Source organism: Sphaeroforma arctica (assembly GCF_001186125.1).
Source record: "Sphaeroforma arctica JP610 unplaced genomic scaffold supercont1.331, whole genome shotgun sequence".
In the NCBI taxonomy this organism is placed as follows: Eukaryota; class Ichthyosporea; order Ichthyophonida; genus Sphaeroforma; species Sphaeroforma arctica.
In genome coordinates this window covers 35,152-54,343 of record NW_014040227.1, presented here as the reverse complement: position 1 = coordinate 54,343, position 19,192 = coordinate 35,152, and the positions used below count along the sequence as shown (strand labels likewise).

The following is a 19,192-nucleotide window of genomic DNA, read 5'->3' as shown; positions in this document are numbered from 1 at the left end:
TGTGTGTGTGCGTGTATTTGTATATACATATATATATATATATTGTATATATATGTGTGTGTGTGTGTGTGTGTGTGTGTGTGTGTGTCCATATAAATATATACATATATATATGTGTCTGTGTCTGTGTCTGTGTCTGTGTCCGTCCATATACATATATGTGTGTCTTTGTCTGTGTCTGTGTCTGTGTAATATGGTGTATATATTGTGATATATGTATGTATGTTTGTATCTTTCCATCTGCATGTGTGTGTGTGTGCGTAAGTGTATGTGTGTATGAGTATCAGTAGGTGCATGCGCGTATGTATATATGTAATGTAGTGTATGCATGCATGTATGTATGTATACAAATATGTATCTATGTATGTATTTATGTATGTTATCATATATGTATACTGATAAATGTATGTATGTATATATACATATATATATAAGTTTTTATATATATATGTGTGTGTGTGTGTTTGTGTTTGTGAATTTGGTGTATTATTTGTGTGTTTTTGTATGTATGTATATATATATATGTGTGTGCGTATGTGTTTTCCGTGTTTAATTTTATGTACGTATATATTCATACGTGTTTGTCTGTATCAAGTGTGTGTGTAATATGTATATATATATTCATGCATATGTATATATACCTATATTTGAATATCAGAGTGTGTGTGTTTGTTTGAATATATGTATATATGTATATATATATGCGTGTGTGGGGGGGCGGGGGGGGGGGGCTATGTGTGTGTTATGTGTATGTATGTATTGTTTTACGACCATGTCATTGTTTTTTGTTTTCATTCAGTGGTGTTTTTCTAGATACTTTAAGTAGAGCCCTTGATATTTGTGTGAATGTACGTGTGTAGACAATGTTTTTATATTTTATTTAAATTATGTTACATTTAATCGGTCTTAGACCGAAAGCCTTTGTTGAGGGATTTGCAGTGTGAATGAGGGTGGTAGTTCCATGTACTTTTAGAACGAATTAAAGACTAACACGAAGACACGTGCAGAACCTAGTTGGCTTGTTGGCAGACAGTTCTTGTTTCTTGAACAATGTGCGCTTGTGTTTCTTCCGCCAATCTCACTCGATTTAATCTCATACTCTACAGCATGCGTATGTATTCCTTCAGCCATATCTACTTGGTGTGCGCCTGTACTCGTGTCAATCATTATAGGGGTATAATTCCTGTTGAAAATATCTTTTTATTTTGTTCTGTAGGTATTCCACAGAAAGAGCTTTTTGAAGACGGTGATTCCGCTGCTACATTCAATCTACATAAGCATGCTAACGGAAGAAGAGAGGTCATCGTGGGCTCTTCGGAGGTATTTTATGATTTACGAATGTTTTGTTATAGATCATGCTGTCCGCCTTTGGTTATCTCTATGGGTCCAAAAGCAGTGTCTTACAAACAAAAAAGTGCTATAATTGTGTTACAAAAGCAAGCCTAGTAGTTGTAATGAGTCTCGAGAGGGAGAAATGAGTATGACCCTGAGATATTTTTGTGTTTATTTACTTTGCGGAAGCGCAGGAATGGTCGATCGCCTTACATCTAGCCAATACATTTCTATAAAGGAACGTAACCGCGTTAAATTCGACTTAACACTTACTAAGCGATATTGGCCTCCTCTATCGCCATTGCATGTGTGCTGACAAACTAACTTGCTCTGCAGAATGTCGAGTTCTACGGCCAGAATTACGGTCATAGCGAGAAATCATCGATGACCCGCAAGTTCGCTGTGGGCGTAGTAAATCCTGACACAGGTATCATAAAGATCTACGAAGCCGGGCACATCCCCCTGGGCCAAATTCCTAAGAGTCTGAAGACCTCGACCATCACGGCCGACAACAACTTCCAAAGTCGCGCCACCACTCAGAGAGAGAAGGACGCCGAGTACTTTGCAGCTAAGACCACACTGGTGGAGTCGTACGGAGGGCGCAAGAACCTCAGGAAAATGCAGGCTCGTCAAAGGAATCAGCTGACCAGTGCGGCCATCACGGACGTGCAAGGTATTGCCAAAGCTGCGCTGAAGGGCTTTGACCAGTTCACTAAGGAAGACACTCAGGTGCTGCTGGATGCCAACTTGCCTCTGCCACCGGTCAATGCCGAGGCTACCAAGCAGGAAGAGATATATCAGTACGATTCTCTGATCACTCCCCAAGAGTACAGGGCTCTGGGCGAGCCTTCTGAGGAGTTGCTATCGGTAGGTCATGTACTTGTATTGATATTTATTCACCTGATAAATTCAATATTTCTGATAATTGAATTTGTTTACAGACGCTTAATCAAGTGCTTATATTGAATTGAGTGTCCGGGCTCGGCTTAACCCTTGATACTGTGCCCTTATTGCTTGGCGTAGACTCATTTTGGGTTGAACGTCTAACCTCAAACTTGTGTAATCCCCCATTTTTCGAGCAGTGCCTACTCGCTAATTAGTTCCAAACGCCACGACTTCTTATTTTTTAAAGAGGCAATGAAAATTTAACATGTCAAGTCATAGATGACCACTACCTAGCTATCCACCTTTTTTACTCATGCAATCCTCCTCTCTGCCTGCCCCTACCCAACTGCAGTCCTCGTTAGAAGATGTGCAGGATATGTCTAAGAACAAGTTCTGCTGGTACAGTAAATTTGCGCTCAGCCAAGCCATGCGAATGCCGGAGAAGGGACCATGGCGTGTCAAAGTAGGTGGTTGCGTTCTAGTCACCGTTAGCTTTGTTGGTATATCTTATCTTTGAATAACTTGAAGGTTAGCTACTCCAGTGTGTCGGTGTGAATGATTTTCTGGTGGTATCTAATATCTCTTGCTTAAACGAGCACGGCGATAACTTGGATTTTGATATTTGAGAACGGACCTCCCAATGTTCTGGATTGTTTGAGATTGCCCTCAAGATCATCAAATTGTGAAACAGAATAAGTTTAATTGGACTCCTCATTCAGTTTCCATCGCACATTTTTTACAGATGGCCCGCACGATTATATATATACAATATCTTATGAATATCTACAACAACAGCAAAAAATTGCATGACGACTCGTGGCATTTGGTGGATATTCCCATGACCATCCGGGATCGTATTACTGACACTTTCACAACAGTTGAGGTAGGTTTTTTAAATGCGCGATAATTGTATTGCATTCAAGCTATAAACAGATTTTGTAAAGAGTACTATTATGTGTTTTACTTATTCTTCTCTGCGTCTAATCAGTACACGTGGACTCATGTTATGCTTGACTTTATTTATTTAAGCAGTATGAACCTAAAACCAGCATACTTGCATATATAAAGTAAATGTATGTATATGTAAAACAGCATGGCGTCAATCTTACCTATTCCAAATTCAATCAATTGAGAATCATAGTATACGTACTCACAGATGCACACGTTTGTATATGCAAGAAACGCAAACATCTCTCGGCGCTAGCTCATACTCGCATGCTGTGCCGTATAATAATTTTTTTGTCAGATGGATGGAGCAAAGAAGAAGTACACCCTGTCGAGTTTCCAGCACGATCGGGTGTGTTTTACTATCCTGTTATCTTTAGCCAGCCATTTATTTGATACATATTTTTCCGATTCGACCTTGTTAAGTCGTATGGTTTCACACTGAATTTTAATCTCGTTCCCATTTACAATGTATTTACATTTACAATGTGTTTCCATTTACAATGTATCATTATTGATTTGTACAGCTCGCTGCACACATCTGTGCGTTATCCCTGCACTTGACTGATTTCAGCTTACCGTATAAGGATCTTGCCAAAGATCTCAGGTATGTTCTTGGTGAAGTAATCGCCTTCTCAGTTTATGTCGCAAGGCCCCACTTGAGTATTTAAGTGTATGCATGTGTGTGTGTGGGGTACCGTGGTGAAGCAACATATTCCACATTGCACTCTCGATTGCTTAAGTATGGTTGTACCTCTTGCTAAGCTTCCTGTCTCCTTGCCGCTACCTTTTCCTGGGCTCTGTGTTGCATTGCACTACAGGCTCACTCTACCGAGAATAAAGTCACTTCTGAAGACCATTGGTTGCGGATTGAATGCCAAGGATGGTACCGCCCAGCTCACATACCCCCTGAAACTGCCCAAATTAAATATGCGACGCGGTGTTACACAGTAAGCTACCAGGCATGGCCTTTGATTAGACTCAATAAATTGTATCTCACACACCGCTGCCTTTGTTTCTCTGCGTCGAAATGTATCGAGCTAGCAAGAAAGGATATACCGTGTCGCGCTGACCATTGTATTGCGATATGTTCGCATGGCTCATCAATAATGGCAGTTGTGGATCCGTTTTTGTGTCCTATGTCACTTTGCAAAATACTGGTCTAATCGCACACATGAACTAGACTGTGATGTCCCAAGACCTATATACTGTCCAGACGATCTCTCCGCGCGCACGAATTGGAAGTAGTCGATCACATCTCCTGTATATGTTGACTGTAGATGCATGGCTAAGACGACGATATACTTGCATTGGTGCTCTTCATATTGCATCGAGGCCAGATGGAGCAGAACATGCGCACACAAATAGTGGTGTGCGCATCGCAATCAGCCGGTCCTGTCCCTCACGTATTGCTTCCAATGCCTGTGATCGAGATCCTCCAGACTATCCAACTCAGCGATGAGGACTAGATACTGCAAATGGAGCCCCAGTGATATTTGAGCTTAGTGTGGGTGAAACCCCTCAAAGTACAAGTTCAAATTGTCATTAGACAATTAGAAATGTTTGGGTATGGTGCGAGGACACTCCTTTTAACATGGGTTGAGAATTTGCACACATCAGCACCCGAATCATAGACGTGACACTTATTTGGCTCTCAACGTATCCACAATTCCATTCGTCACGTGGTGAAAAGAAGTGGTACAATACCTTTGCTAGTCGCTTGAGTGTATTGTCGGTGGCCCTGTTAACCATCGCATCGCGGAAAGGCTTGATTCTCAAGCCGTTCTGAGGATTCATCAGGAAATTTCTTCGTATATCATCGAATATTATAGTTTGTTTCGAGTTATAGAATTCCGGGAATTTTCCCCTGTGCGAAACGCAGGATAGAGTAAGTTTAGCAAATTCGCCCTGGCTCGAATTACGAAGCTTCTCATGTGTAATAGAATTACGCCACACTCGGTCCACATTGTAGACCGAAAACCGTGCCTACAGGCAACTCTTTAAGACGACACATACCAGACAACACCCAATGCCTTGGTGTTCACCACTCCCCTCTTAGCTGTCTCGACGGAAATCATAGCTCGTGCGCATAGCAGAAATGAAACTGTTGGTTCGTTAGTTTTGGACGAAGAAAGAAAGCTGCTGAGTCGCAATACACTTGAGCTCAGTACATAATGGCTACGAATCCATAACATTACGACCATGAAAGTAAACAATGTTTGTCGACAGTCAGCTGGCATACTTTTATAGCTCGGATTGTTCAGCACACCCAGGAGTCTCATTTTCGTTTCCACCCAGTTCATACCCGTCGCAGCTGTAGCGACCCGTGAATTTGAAAGTTGTGTCAGTTCATCATAACATTTAGGCATCTACCAGCAGCCACGGGCAAGCGAAAGCAACCAGACTATGAGCAGCAACTACAACTGATACAATCCGAAGGCTTTAAATCTCAGCTCTTATCCTTAAAACGTCATATGAACGCAGTAAGCCACCTCTGTGATTGCATAGTTCACACCAACCTGCGCGAAGATTGATATCGGATTTTCAAATCACAATATACATTACAACCATTAATTTTGTATTCATAATACAGTAAACTCACACCATATGACGATATCATAGTAGTCGTAGGCGGCTGCGAGAAATTCGTGGAGGTATGGCCGCATCAGATGATGGAACGACTCAACTGTAACAACACAGTTTGAAATCAGGATGAGTGCACTTTTCCGCGGAATCAAAGCCAACCCAAAATGAATGGTGCCAGTCCCCACCACCACCACCACGCCCGCCACCCCTAGCGTAGTGCGATAATGTAAATTATTCGAATAGTGAAATGAAGTACACCAGGGATCAAATTGCTCGCAGCAGAAAAAGTGCACATGAAGCGTAATACCTACGGATCTGTGATCAAACAGTGTATAGTCCACATCGAGCACAAGCAGCTTTTTTCCTTTCCTCGGCACTTGGAGAACCTGGGTTAATTAGAGAAGTGACACCAAAAGAAATATTGAGGCTAAATCAATAAAAGCGCTGTCGACTGAAGGGTATTGGAAAGAGTGCAAACAAATTCACCAAATACAGTTGATGTGCACTTACGTCGATTTTATATTGTTCCACTCGCCTCTTGATCTTCTGCAGGTTCTCGGTTCTATTGGGACGAAAATAGGAACACAATAAATATATTCTAATTTCGTGATAGTACTTGTGGACAATGAACACAAGGTTCCTTTTTACAAGCGAAAATTTCCATGATGGTGAAATGTCTCTCGATGGGATGATACAAATACATAAAATTTAATAACACCGTGCTTATTAAAGGGTTACGCAGGCACGCGTTACAAATAGCATAAGGCAATACTAGGCAGAATTCAGACAAACCTCTCCACGACAGCAACGACCTCACTGTCGATCTCAAAGTCATTCACAACATTGTCATCGTAGTTCTGTTAAAAGCAGGTGATAAAAGCACGTAATAGTTATATCCCGAGGCATAGAAGAGCACTAGGTCTGTATCTACTGCCCTGCCAAGGATAGCCAAAATTGGGCATGAGCGCCTGTGGGGCAGCAAACACAGGTTTGAGACAGTTCGGTGTGAACCAAAACACAACCAGCATCATTAAGAGGCGTGCGAGATGGACCACAGAAAGCGAGCGTCTGGACTTGTTTTAGTTCCGCACTCACCTCCTCCGGAGTAACGATTATGTTCTCAGGCCGTGTACCCATCATCATCACCTTCGATCCTGGTTTGATACTTAAGGTCTGCAATTGGGCATCATCGGGCGCTGGCTTTCCTACAAGCGAAAAGTTTGTGACAAACAACAGCAATTATTATGCGTACCGAATACTTCGATGGATCTGGTAGACTTGGAGTACTCTCATACGCTTCGTGATCATACACGTCATAGAAACCACATACGAAATATAGTATCTAGAGAGAAGCGTGTTGTAACCGATTTACATCCCTCCTAGTGAGAAAATGATGTATACGTACCTAAATCAATCGAAATTATACACAATAAAGTGCCAAACTCGCATCGTTAACCAAAACCACACTGATCAAGTTTAGTTAATCATCATAAGGAGTTCATTCGTGTGATAAATATGTGAAAATAAACCGAGCATAGCCAACATATAGGGACTGGTCAAACAAACGTTTTGTACGTGTGTGCATGTGTTCAGATAGAAGTGCAAAGTTGTATACTGAAGACAAGCCGAATATGTGTACAAGCATACATCAAAATACACTCAAAACTTAGCCCAACCCCTTGGCAAACAGGGGCACTCCAAAAACAATGCCTCTGTCAAACGTGTAACTAAATCAGATACGCGTGTAGCCTTTTATCAAGAGATACTCAGGGTCTGTTGATTGCTGCTATTAATAGACCCGTCATACACATTAACCCATAAAGCCCTATGTAGCCTTTTATCAAGAGATACTCAGGGTCTGTTGATTGCTGCTATTAATAGACCCGTCATACACATTAACCCATAAAGCCCTATGTAGCCTTTTATCAAGATATACTCAGAGGTCTGTTGATTGCAGCTAATAATAGACCCGTCGAATACACATTAACTCTAAAGCCCTAAAGAAACGTTGGAAAGCTTCATGTTACCCGCATACGGTTTTACTTGGGCTTCAGTATTCTCTGTGGATGTGACTCTACCCCCGGTACATAATTTATAACAGAGCCTTCGTACACGCAAGCATGCATATAACCACCGACAGATACATAAATCTTTTGCTACCCACATACTGTTTAATTTCAACCCCAGTATTTTCTGTCGATGTGTTTCTACCCCTGTCAACTGGGCCACTTCCACCTTGAGATCCACAACTGTATCTGTCCCTGGCATGTTGATTGGATACTCAGAGCCATTCCACTTGATGATAAAGCAAACAGACTCAGAGGACGACACCATGTCTTCCATTGTATCTGGTGGTGTTGCGTGTACACTCGAAGCTAAATACACACAGTACCTCGAAGATACAACATAGTTATTTTTACATGCTCTCGGAAGTTGGATGTCAAGAGAGATAAAAGTATGTGCGGTCTGTGACTCTATGGTGAAAAGCCAAATGATTTGTGTCATTGCTTTTCAATCGAATCAATACCGAACATCCTGATGCGTCGACATTTCTTAAAAGTAGTTGACAGTTGACACTGCAATATTTACATCTTAAACTCCGTAGGAGAAAAGTCAAATGACTCAAAGGCTATCAGTACCGAACATTCTGACAATCGGTGTCCGCCGCCAAAAATAGTATGAATGTATGCACAATGTGATGAGAGGCAAATGAGGATTGGGTATGTAGAAGTAAAGTAAATACATATGTATCTCTATCTATCAATAAGTTGAACGATCAAAGCTTCTACCTGTGCACAGCTGTAGTGTAATCATCGACAAAGTGTCTATCTGGAACAATGTTAGCCCTCCGCAGATTAACGGGGACTGGACGCTTATCCACTGTAGCTCGAGCTAGTATACCAGAAGTATGGGGGCAAGCATGTCGTGGACGCTCTCAGGACATATGTGCTGTACTATCGGTGCGCACTATGTCTGGTTTTAGAGACAGAAAGAAGAAAATGATGAAGAAACTGAAAACAGACGACAAATATCGAGCTGAGCAGGAGCAAAGAGCGGCCAAGCAGTCTGCAGAGACTGTGGTGGAGATGGAAAAGATATACAAACAGCTGTCAATTGGACAAGTGGGTATGCGTTGGAAATATTTACCCAGATTTATTTATTCTGATTATGATAGCTTATTTGTACTTAAGTGGATGTAATTGAGGATTTGATATTCGCAGTTAGTGACATTGAACCTGCACATTGATTATAGTATCTTCATGTATGTGCACTTGTATGTCTGGATGCAGCACATCAGTTATTTGAAATTAATTACGTATATATATATATATATATATGTGTGTGTGTGTGTGTGTGTGTGTGTTTGTGCGCGCGTGTGTGTGTGTGTGGGTTGGTCGGTCGGTCGGTGGGTATGTATGTATGTATGTATGCATGCATGTATGTGTATATATATATATATATATATATCTATATCTATAAATATATATATATATGTATATATATATACGCACACACACGGTGGGTGGATGGGTGTGTGAGTGTATGTATGTATTTATTATATATATATAAATGTACATATATATATATATTTATATATATATATGTATGTATGTATATATGTATGTGTGTATATTATGTGTATATGTACGTATATGTATGTATTTATTTACGTATATATATATATATATATATATAGTATATATGTGTATGTGTGTGTGTGTGTGTGCGTATGTGTGTGTGTGTGAATGTATCTATATATATATATATATATGTATATTATTATTATTATATATTATTATAGTACTATACTACTATTATACTATCATACTATTATTATTAATTATTATACCGATTTATTATTGTTTGTGAGTGGATATATTATTAGTGTCTGTGTAGGTTATGTACACATGTTTTTTTGTGTTTGTGTTGTGTGTGATATACATATGTGTATATAGATAATTGTGCGTGTTGTTTTTGTGTGGGTGTTGTGTTTGCTATACATATGTATATATAGATATTTGTGTGTTGTTGTTTTTGTGTGTGTTTGTTTGCTTTTGTTCTTGAGTCTGTGTGTGGGTGTGTCTGTGCGCGCGTATGTCTGTATTGCTCTCTGTGCCGTGTATGTGTGTCTGTATGGGTTGTATATATATATATGTGTGTGTGTGTGTGTGTGTGTGTGTGTGTGTATATATATATATATATAATATACACATTGATGAAAGTGCTCTTATTTTTCAAATATTTTCATGTTATGTATCCATATGTATATATAATATGTACATGTATGTATGTGTATTATGTTTATATATGTGTGTGTGCGTGTGTTTTTGTGTGTGTGTATATATATATATATATATATATTGCTATTTCTATTTAGATGCATATTTAAATTTTTATTTAGCTTATGTCTGTATATATACTGCTATTTCGATTTATATTAAAATTCATATTTACCTCATATCTGTATTTGATATATATATATATATATAACTGGATTTGCGTGTTCGATTTGCTTGGTTGAGAATGGTTTTTATAAAGTTGTGAGAAGCATGATTGTGGGTAGGTATGCTACCTATATGGAGAGACCGTGTGGGGATCCTTAATACGGGGCACAAGTAGATGACCTGAAGCATTTTACTGCACAGCATGCAGCGACTGACAGTATCACGCCGGCGAGTTGGTCGGCCAGCTTGCATAACCGTAGATATCACTATATATATATATATATATATATATATACATATATATATATATGTCTGTGTATATATATGTCTGTGTCTGTGTTGTGTCTCTGTCTGTCTCTGTCTCTGTCTCATATATATATCTATATATTGTGCGTGTGCGTGTGCGTGGTCGTGTACGTGTACATGTACGTGGGAACGTATAATCGCAGGTGATCGGATGGACCATGACATGTGTACAAGTTTGGAGTATTGAATTAACTATTAATTCTGTATGTTTCCTGATTATTTCCTGTTGTGTCTTGTATTCAGTTGATCCATGGGTTCCCGCGGAAGGCAACTTAAGGAAACCGATTTACACCATGGAAGGGCTGACGCAGAGATGGATCAGATGTAAGCAGTTCTTCTCCACAACCCTTGGTGTTGGAATCGTGAAGAAGAATTTGAGTGGATGGAAACCAATGGAGTTTGCTTTGCACACTGAGCAGGTATATCTAATTGCTCGTGCCTTTCTGTAGCTTTGTGTGTGTGGCGTACTACCGTTCGGAAAGTGAATACGCTTGTTTATCGTTGCATTTCACTCCTTATCGGTAGACTAAAGTGTGATATCGTCGGCTAGTTGGCGGTTCGTACTGGAGATATGCCCATGTCAGTTAACCAATATTAGTCAGCTTTGCTATTACTCGTAATTTTCTTATCCTTTTTCGTTGCAAGAGATGGTCGTGTTACGTGCTATCTGTGTGTACACGCTTTCAATACCGCCAGTTGTGACAGGCTTAGCATCGATGTAGTTTCTCATTCAGAAGTTTACTCTCTGTGTGTCTCTCAGATTATGATCGCTCTCAATACGGCGCTGGTGAACAAGGATAGACAGTCCTTATCTCTACTAACAACTGGAGATGTGTACCAGGTATGTAGTTGATTTTGAATATACCAGCTTCGTTCTATTTCTGATTGTGAACGAGACCATAGTAGTAAAATATTGGGTAAACCTATGAGAGGGCTCGGGTATATATTGAAACTGAAACTCTTGTTATGCTTTAACACGACCACAGAAAATCACAAAAGCCTTCAGTACACCGAGGAAGCACCAGCTAGTCTGGAAGATCGAGAACCAGATAGATCGACCCAAAATGGTGAACTGCAGAGTTTTGGAACTTCAAGGGAAGGGCAAGTTCTGGTGCCAGGCTACTGTGCGCACGAAGAATAGAATGGTGAGTAAATTTCCTACGCTGTAGTTCGTACTCGTCAATCCTTAAGATACATTGTTCGGCTGGAAGTGTATACAGAGCGTCTTAATTTGGGAAAGTATCCCTCCGCTGCTGGCCGTGCGATCGCACCTCTAGTGTTTTGGAATTTTCGTTACCGAACTTAGCATCAGCGCAAATATCAATTCATTGGTCTGTACTCTATGTTGCGTAAAATTGTCCTAGACGTGTTCTGTCGAACTAACCTTGATCCATTTTATTTTTAATCATGCCCCCGTCTCGCAGACGTACTCCAATATACCAGAGTTCTTGAACGTTTTTGCGGCAGAAAACGTGAAGCAGAACGCTTCAAATGACACTTCAACCGCTGACGTAACCGACTTTGTCGTCGTGGAACGAGACTTAGAGAACCCAGATGGTGTGTGGCGTGTGGCCGGCAAGATAGTGGGGGGTGATCCTGCAAGGCCCCAGGTAGCGCGTTCCAACTAGTCAGTAACGATCGAGGACGCCATCTGTTGGTTACAGGATTCGATGCTAAGGGTACGATCTTGGAGAATGCAGAAACGAGGAGTGGTAATCGAACGATTTATGTGAGAGTCCCCCGCGAATCACTTGTCTTTGGTATCTACAGTGATGGTGGATTGGTGCCAAAAGCACCGTCAGAGACAGCGGGCGACCTGGACTACCCGTCTGTATCGTCAGTAGGAGGATCAGCGGTCTAAAGGGAACTAAGCTAGTCCTGTCTGACTGCTCGATTGTATTTAGATAGATTTCCCATATTGCTCATTAGATATTTTTTCAAATATGGTATAATCTGTAATAAAGGAAAGAACGCACAGCGCCGTGAAAGAAAGAAAAGTGTAGCTACTTTAACTGTAGAAGTTTAGTGTTGGAAATAGAACCTATGAAAGTAGTGTGCACATACCATACTGTGACAACAGTGCATGTCCCTCTGGATTAGAGTCTCGAGCAGAATTCAAGTTTCTAATCGTCGTAGCGGAAATCGTAAAATTGGCGCAGACCCTAAGCCAGAGGGCCATGAAAAGAGATGCCGAGGTACAAAAAGGACGTTCTTGGACGAAAGTAATGCCGAGACAACAGTAATACTAAAGGCTACTGTCATACAAATTACGCCACATGCAACATGAAGTGATACTAAATGAGATGCAAAGATGATTGTATAGACTACTGTCATACAAGGTGCTCCACATGCAGCATGATGTAATATTAATGAGCGGCAGTATATCATAGCACTGAGAATGAAGCGACTCCACATCAAGCATATGAAGCCTAATCGCACGCTTCTGTGCTACAGACCAAATTCTCATTTCCGACGTTTATTTGGATAAAAAATATTATTTTGTCCTCTTCAGTCGTCGGATGCGTCACTAATAAAGATAGTAGTAGCACCTTGTCAAGTTTAAATACAACTCTTACTTCATTCGTTAGACACCCTCTCGGTATTATTCGTATATTATTTGGCACGGTTCGGACCCTCCTTGGACGAATTGATATTCGAACCATAATACTCTTAGATATCGCACTCCGCAATGGAGAAAGCGACACCGCGACATATATCCTTCATTAAATAAGTGTCGTTAGATCTCTGCCTGTTCTGTCCATGATATTCTCATGTTCCTACTCTACTTTACGAAACTCCACAATATAACGCTCAATTATATTTGTAGAACATTGAACATCGGCTCAGCGACCGCTCAGCTCAACCGTTAGTGTTGACGTGTTTAATGTGAGCCTTATACGGAGTTTACAAAAGCGTATAAAGACACATACACCATATCGTTCATGACGCGTCATGAAGAAGGATTTCTGAAACGGCTGTGTATCCTCGGCTAGATGCACACCAATAAAGCACGTAAGAGCACTTCCTACGCAAGCTCTAGATTGTAGTGCACAAGCAGATACTCTTGCTTGTTTCCCGCTACCCATTGCATAATACCGACGAAAGTTGTGAGTGTTCCAGTTAATTGCATCTATAACCAAATACTGGCGCGCAACCATATACGCGCTTGTCTTACGGCGTTAAGCGCACAGCGCTTGTCTTGCGGCGTAAAGCGAACCCGTATTAAGCATACACTTATACAGTCATACGCATACGCATAGACAGTCGTATATCCGAAGCATTGTGTGCGCACCAAATAAGTACAAGGGGATGATAGCAAGACCACATATCTAGCGCCAAGCCTGATGTGAAAGCACGCCTGTGGCGGATGAAGACTCACTAACGACCCACTCCTAGACTAACGAGAAACTGAGCCGTTTTGCCATACCCGAATTGTAGATAATAAGCCCCAATTAGTGCCTCTATCACGTCGCCAGCTATTTTCGATTCTCTCGTGATTACGAGTTTGGTCCTCACAAACGGCAGATATGAAGTCGCAAATAATCCGATGGATTGATTGGCAACGATTCTCGACTTCTCGACCGTCAATTCTCCGTTGTTCATCTGTTCGTTCTCGGTGTACAACTTCTCGGCCGCATACAGATCCAGTACCGCATCCCCCAGAAAAGCGAGTCTCAAGTAATTTTTACCGTCGGCACCCGTGTGGGATGGATGTGTGAGCGCTTCGTTGATTAATTCTCGATCTACGTCCGCAAATAAAGGGAACTCCTTCTGGAAATCCAGACCCTTGTCCCGCTCTTGCTGAAGTTTGTCAGCAATAGAATGCCACATGTTGTCTGCATGGACAGCGTCGACATTATCCGGTCGAAGCACTGGTGTCAAAGGTGATACATACAGGCTCGCGTTGACCAAAATCTTATAATAGTACGCCATACACTCAGCGTCAGGCTTCCCGCATATTACATTAGCCAATGGTTCATAGCCCGAAGACCTATTAGTACCGAATTTCTTGCCCCACCTTTGCGTCTCGCCGCAGTCACGACAGACACGCATGATAGTAGATCCCCTGTAAAACGGTATAAAGCTGTGGTTGAACTGTCTGGAGCATGGACCAATGGGCTCAAGTCCCTGTCGTTTTCTGCTGCCCCATTCGTGCCCCCTGCGTTGTATTTGATGACAGACGGTACAGAAAAATCCGTTCGTAGTGCCAACTTCAAGAAGATCGGTCCAGTTATGTGGTTTCGCTGCACCTGACTGTTCTTGGACCTGATTCATTTCTGCAACCTGTGCATAAAGCGCGTTGACGTGACTTCGGTCAACCATATGCACACTTTGAGACGCTGTACTTGCAGACCATCGCAGCTGGGATGGTGCTTGCGAGCCTTGTGAAGGCCCCTTTGCATACTTTAGCTTGTGAAATGAACCTTTAGCATCTTTTGGTGCTGCATTTAGAAATACTTGCCTCTGGAACGGTGTATTATCTGGTTGAGGACCGGCTGCTGGATGCATGCCTCGTTCCGCTTGCGTCGGTTCCTGGCGTACACCAAAAATATTGAGCGTCGGTGCGCTCGTCGAACTGCGACCGTCAAAGTGGGTAGACGCAAGTTGATTCTGAATATCGTTAACGGAAAAAGGATTGATTGTCGTAGAGGGATCTGCCACCGACTTCGTACGGGTATAGAATACTGTGCCATTAGAGTACCGAGGTACTACCTCTTCCACAACCACAGCGCCATGGGAGTTGATATCGGGTTGAACAACGGGTGTTATTGATGCGACAGTTTTCGATGGTTTGTCGACGCCATCTTGAATTTCGGCATTCAGTGGATCAGGGCTAGCCTCCTTGTCTAACCCCGACATAACTCTGCGTAGTGAGTGAGAGAATTGACCATCCCTTTATTAGAGCGTTCTCTACGCGCTGTTCCTTTATGACTTCATTCTTCAGACTTGAGAGTTGGAATTTTGTTTCTGAAATTAATACAATATCATTCGCTGTTTGGATATACAGGTGTTTTCTGCCAAGATTTGGGGCATAAATGGCCCTGTTGAGTAAAGCAAGACAGGCCAACAGCCCAGAGCAGGGGTGGGTTTATCATTTTTTGCGGATTTTTGTTTTTTGTTTTTCTAGAAAAACAAGATATGAAAAAACAGGGGGTTTTACACCTTTAGGCATAAAACCTGCCAAACTGCTTGGCGCCAGAAAAACGAGCTCCCGGACTCCCGAAGCTGTATAAACACCATTGCAATCTTCAGACTAAGGTTGGCAACGTATACTACATTTGCTTCTCTTCACCCTTGGCAGAGGAAACTGATCATGATTGCGGTTTAACGCATTCTCTCTTACTGTCAAGTCTAATGATTCTTTTTACATTTCGTCTTTATAATATTTTGAGATATGACGCTACTATTCTAACATGCATCTCAGCAAATCAACGACTATTTTAATGTCCGTTTAGACAATATGGAAATATCCTCTTTCACTACATGCATAATTATTCTGGCTACTTTCGTACTTCGGTCTATCCTTGACAAGTCTTCGTGGTGCAAACTTTCGAGCTATGCACCTGAGAAACGTCACAACCGTGATGATATAATAGTAATTATAGCCTGATAGCTACATAACCAGGACTGTGGACGTGATCGGAGTGGAAAGCGCAGGTCACGAAGAACAGAAAGCTTTACATACTAGTCATGGTCATCAGGAGTTGTTGCCTGAGAAAAAATGTTGGTGTTCAACTGCGCCGGACTAGAAATGCTAAAGCGATAGTTTTGTACAGTATGTCCATATGCTTCACGATTGTGTGCATCCCGGTTGTCAATACGATTTTTGACCATGGTATTTCTGTCTTCTGGCCGTCTTTCCTCTCGTTCTCGTACCCTACCTAATACCTTCAAATTTATCCTTTCCGAGTAAGAATGATAAGGGTAAGAACGTTTGATATGAGCGTCATGGTCTGAGACTGCCCTGGGGCCCAGTTCAATCGTAACGGGTTTTCAACTTCCTACACATGATACGAGGTCAGGCCGGTTCTGCAAGCACATTTCGTTTCTTATGCTGTTAAGTGCTATGCTGATCATGACCTATTGCCAAACTTGGTCAATAAAGCTATTGCTTTCAATGAAGGGTAGAATATTCTGGGCATCCTTCATGGGTATATTAATACCTATAATTATTGTACTTTTAACACTACAGACTCAAAAAGATACTAAATATACACTTCTATATTAATAGAAGTATATACTGATAATACTCATAAGACAATATGTGAAACTGGTGAACTAATTTTTCTGTTAACTATCAAGATCACACGCACACACAAAACTGTGATATCCTATTCAGCTTCCACGTATAACGAGAACATTCAATTTCAGCCCAACATTGAGACCGATTCAGTATACCATCAACCTTTGGCCTAAGGCTTCAATCGCCTACCTAACCCTTACACCATCTTGCAACTAGAAGTGTTGCCCTATCATTTGTTGGTGTGCTACCTCCGGCGGCTACGGATTTGGTAGCACTTGTGGAAATTCATCGCAAGTACCGTGATGTCCCAGAGAGAAGAAATGAATATAATTGGTATACATCAATTGAAATTCCCGTTATGCAAGACACTTGCTCAAGTAGCAGAAACTAAAAGGCTTTTAACCGTATACGACACAACAATGAGTTTAATCATTTTGAAAAATGAAGGTTGTAAAGATATCTACTCGAATAATGTTTAAAGGATATAAAGAATTCTATAAGGAGAGTGCCCGACCTCGGCATAATATATATAAGCAAAAGAAGATTAGGATCTACAAACTTCTGAATAGAATTGTTTATTGTTTATTTATAATAGTTTCGAATAGTTGTGGAATAAACTTAGACGAAATTGTGGGCCTAAGTATTCACACATGTCAATGTAAACCAAGAGTAGGGGTCCGGGTAAAAACTTAAGTGGTTTATATTCTGAGGAAGAGGTTGACTCGTCCCGAGACCCTTCGTTACTTAGGTCACGTGTTGTCTCAGAGGCGGCGATATATTCAACCTCGATAGAACTGATGCTGACCCACTTCTGTTTTTTGGCTTCTCCAAATAACAAAGGTAATATTTATACTGCTGATGGTGCCGGTGTGTGACTCGCGTGTGAGAAGGTAGGATCCCCGATCGGTATCCGTGTAGGCTACGAAATGATGGTCAACAGGGCGGGGATCGGGAGCTATGTTGTATTGAAAAGCGAGAGTTTTTTTTCGTCAGTAGGTAGTGCAAGATACGCGTCAGGGCTTTATAGTGGGAGATGGGCGGAGCGACGCCGAAAGCTGTGAGCTGATCTGATTATGTTCGCGGCAAAATCGAAAGCTCCAAGAAGCTTGCGGTATTTTCCGTGAAAAATAATACCTGTGAGGGTGCCCGGGTGAACTCTGAGTGTGCTCTGGTGGGGCGGTGAGCGATTGGAAGACATGGCCCATGCGTTCTATGTAGGCGCCTTGCATATTGCGATAGAGCCGGAGGCGTGCTGAAGTATGCGAAGACCCATCAGGTGACGGGCGAGACCAAGATTTAACATGCTGTAAGTACGAAAGAGTTGGTCGAAGAGCCATTTGTAAAATCAGCGGATTCCTATAGTAGAAGCACATGTTAACGCATATTATAAACGTAATCCCGTTTAAACGCTATTACGGTTTTGAAACCTAGTATACGTTGAAACGCAATTGTATATAATTGAATTTATAGAAAACAAACAAACAAATAATCTAATTTGGATATTTGGAATTACAATTGTATACGACAGAGGCCGGAGACCCTGTTGATATTGATATGATGGTTTTTTTACACTGATGTGTTTTCCATCAGAATATTGGGATACAACACTGGGTGAGTCTCAAGTGATATTGACACTTGATGACACATGTTGTATTACCAAATACTCTCAGCGCGAGATAGCCTACTGAGAAATGAAGCATAAAAATGATCCCCCCTAGCCGGCCAACTAGATGTACCCGTATATGCCTTCAATGGGATGGAGAGCTAGGTACCATGTGATGGGTTATAGGTACAGACATTTAACTGTGCCATCATGGTGGTTTTGATTTCTTTTCTTTTTCTTAAGTTGGACTTAGAGTTATTTTATTGGTAATTGCGATTGGAAGGTAATTTCGAGGCATGAAATGGTATAGAAGAAAATATCATGCATCCAATGAAATGAAAACTGATCTTAGTTACTAACCCCGAATAAATCTAGACCGAAGTATTGAGTGATTAGAGCGGAGCCATAAAGACAATAGTCTCAGTCTTACATCCCCTAATCTTTAATTCATTACCAAGGGCTGAAGCTAAACTTAAAATTACATTGTGCAAATTTACTTTGAAATCTTACTTTTCTTTTACGTTAACTTATTGAAACCGATAGTCAGCCTGGTTAGTCTGACTTTTACACATTGGGCGTTGCCCAAATATATCACCAGAAGAATATCACGGACAGCGCTCTGAGTAAAACCGAGTTGTTCAAAAGTACGACAGACCGATGTCTTGGCTCCAAAGGCGCCCTGCCTGTTTAAGGCCGTAGAGGCCCCGGAGTCCTTTTTGTACAGTATTGGGAGAGTAATGGCCGATGCTGACGCTGTAAGATTTGGTCTATTAAGGCGATAGTAACGCCTTAGAGTAAATGAACGCGTAGGTAAATTCTAAGTATCCTGAAAATATCAAAGTAAAT

General features: G+C 41.3%; 4 protein-coding genes across 4 annotated transcripts; 2 read left to right on the top strand and 2 right to left on the bottom strand.

Moving 5' to 3' along the window:
- Positions 1-1,050: 1,050 nt before the first annotated feature.
- Positions 1,051-4,169, top strand: SARC_05274 (hypothetical protein; the record flags this gene model as incomplete). Its single annotated transcript, XM_014300869.1, has 8 exons — positions 1,051-1,111; positions 1,217-1,320; positions 1,669-2,199; positions 2,570-2,680; positions 2,960-3,100; positions 3,464-3,514; positions 3,690-3,769; positions 3,984-4,169. The coding sequence occupies 8 exons, from the start codon at positions 1,051-1,053 to the stop codon at positions 4,114-4,116; spliced, it is 1,212 nt and encodes a 403-aa protein (XP_014156344.1). The 3' UTR covers positions 4,117-4,169.
- SARC_05273 (ubiquitin-like domain-containing CTD phosphatase 1) lies at positions 3,532-8,116 on the bottom strand. Its single transcript, XM_014300868.1, has 10 exons — positions 7,917-8,116; positions 6,844-6,953; positions 6,541-6,605; positions 6,259-6,310; positions 6,056-6,134; positions 5,765-5,848; positions 5,405-5,476; positions 5,179-5,266; positions 4,870-5,029; positions 3,532-4,634 (listed from the first exon to the last, which is right to left on the bottom strand). Exons 1-10 carry the CDS (start codon positions 8,089-8,091, stop codon positions 4,548-4,550), a joined length of 972 nt encoding a protein of 323 aa, XP_014156343.1. The 5' UTR covers positions 8,092-8,116; the 3' UTR covers positions 3,532-4,547.
- A 397-nt stretch (positions 8,117-8,513) lies between these two features.
- SARC_05272 (hypothetical protein) lies at positions 8,514-12,601 on the top strand. The gene is made up of 5 exons (XM_014300867.1): positions 8,514-8,874; positions 10,743-10,918; positions 11,260-11,340; positions 11,486-11,644; positions 11,924-12,601. Exons 1-5 carry the CDS (start codon positions 8,586-8,588, stop codon positions 12,125-12,127), a joined length of 909 nt encoding a protein of 302 aa, XP_014156342.1. The 5' UTR covers positions 8,514-8,585; the 3' UTR covers positions 12,128-12,601.
- Positions 12,602-12,959: 358 nt separating this feature from the next.
- On the bottom strand, positions 12,960-15,417 carry SARC_05271 (hypothetical protein). The gene has a single exon (XM_014300866.1). The coding sequence runs from the start codon at positions 15,357-15,359 to the stop codon at positions 13,878-13,880; it is 1,482 nt and encodes a 493-aa protein (XP_014156341.1). The 5' UTR covers positions 15,360-15,417; the 3' UTR covers positions 12,960-13,877.
- Positions 15,418-19,192: the final 3,775 nt, after the last annotated feature.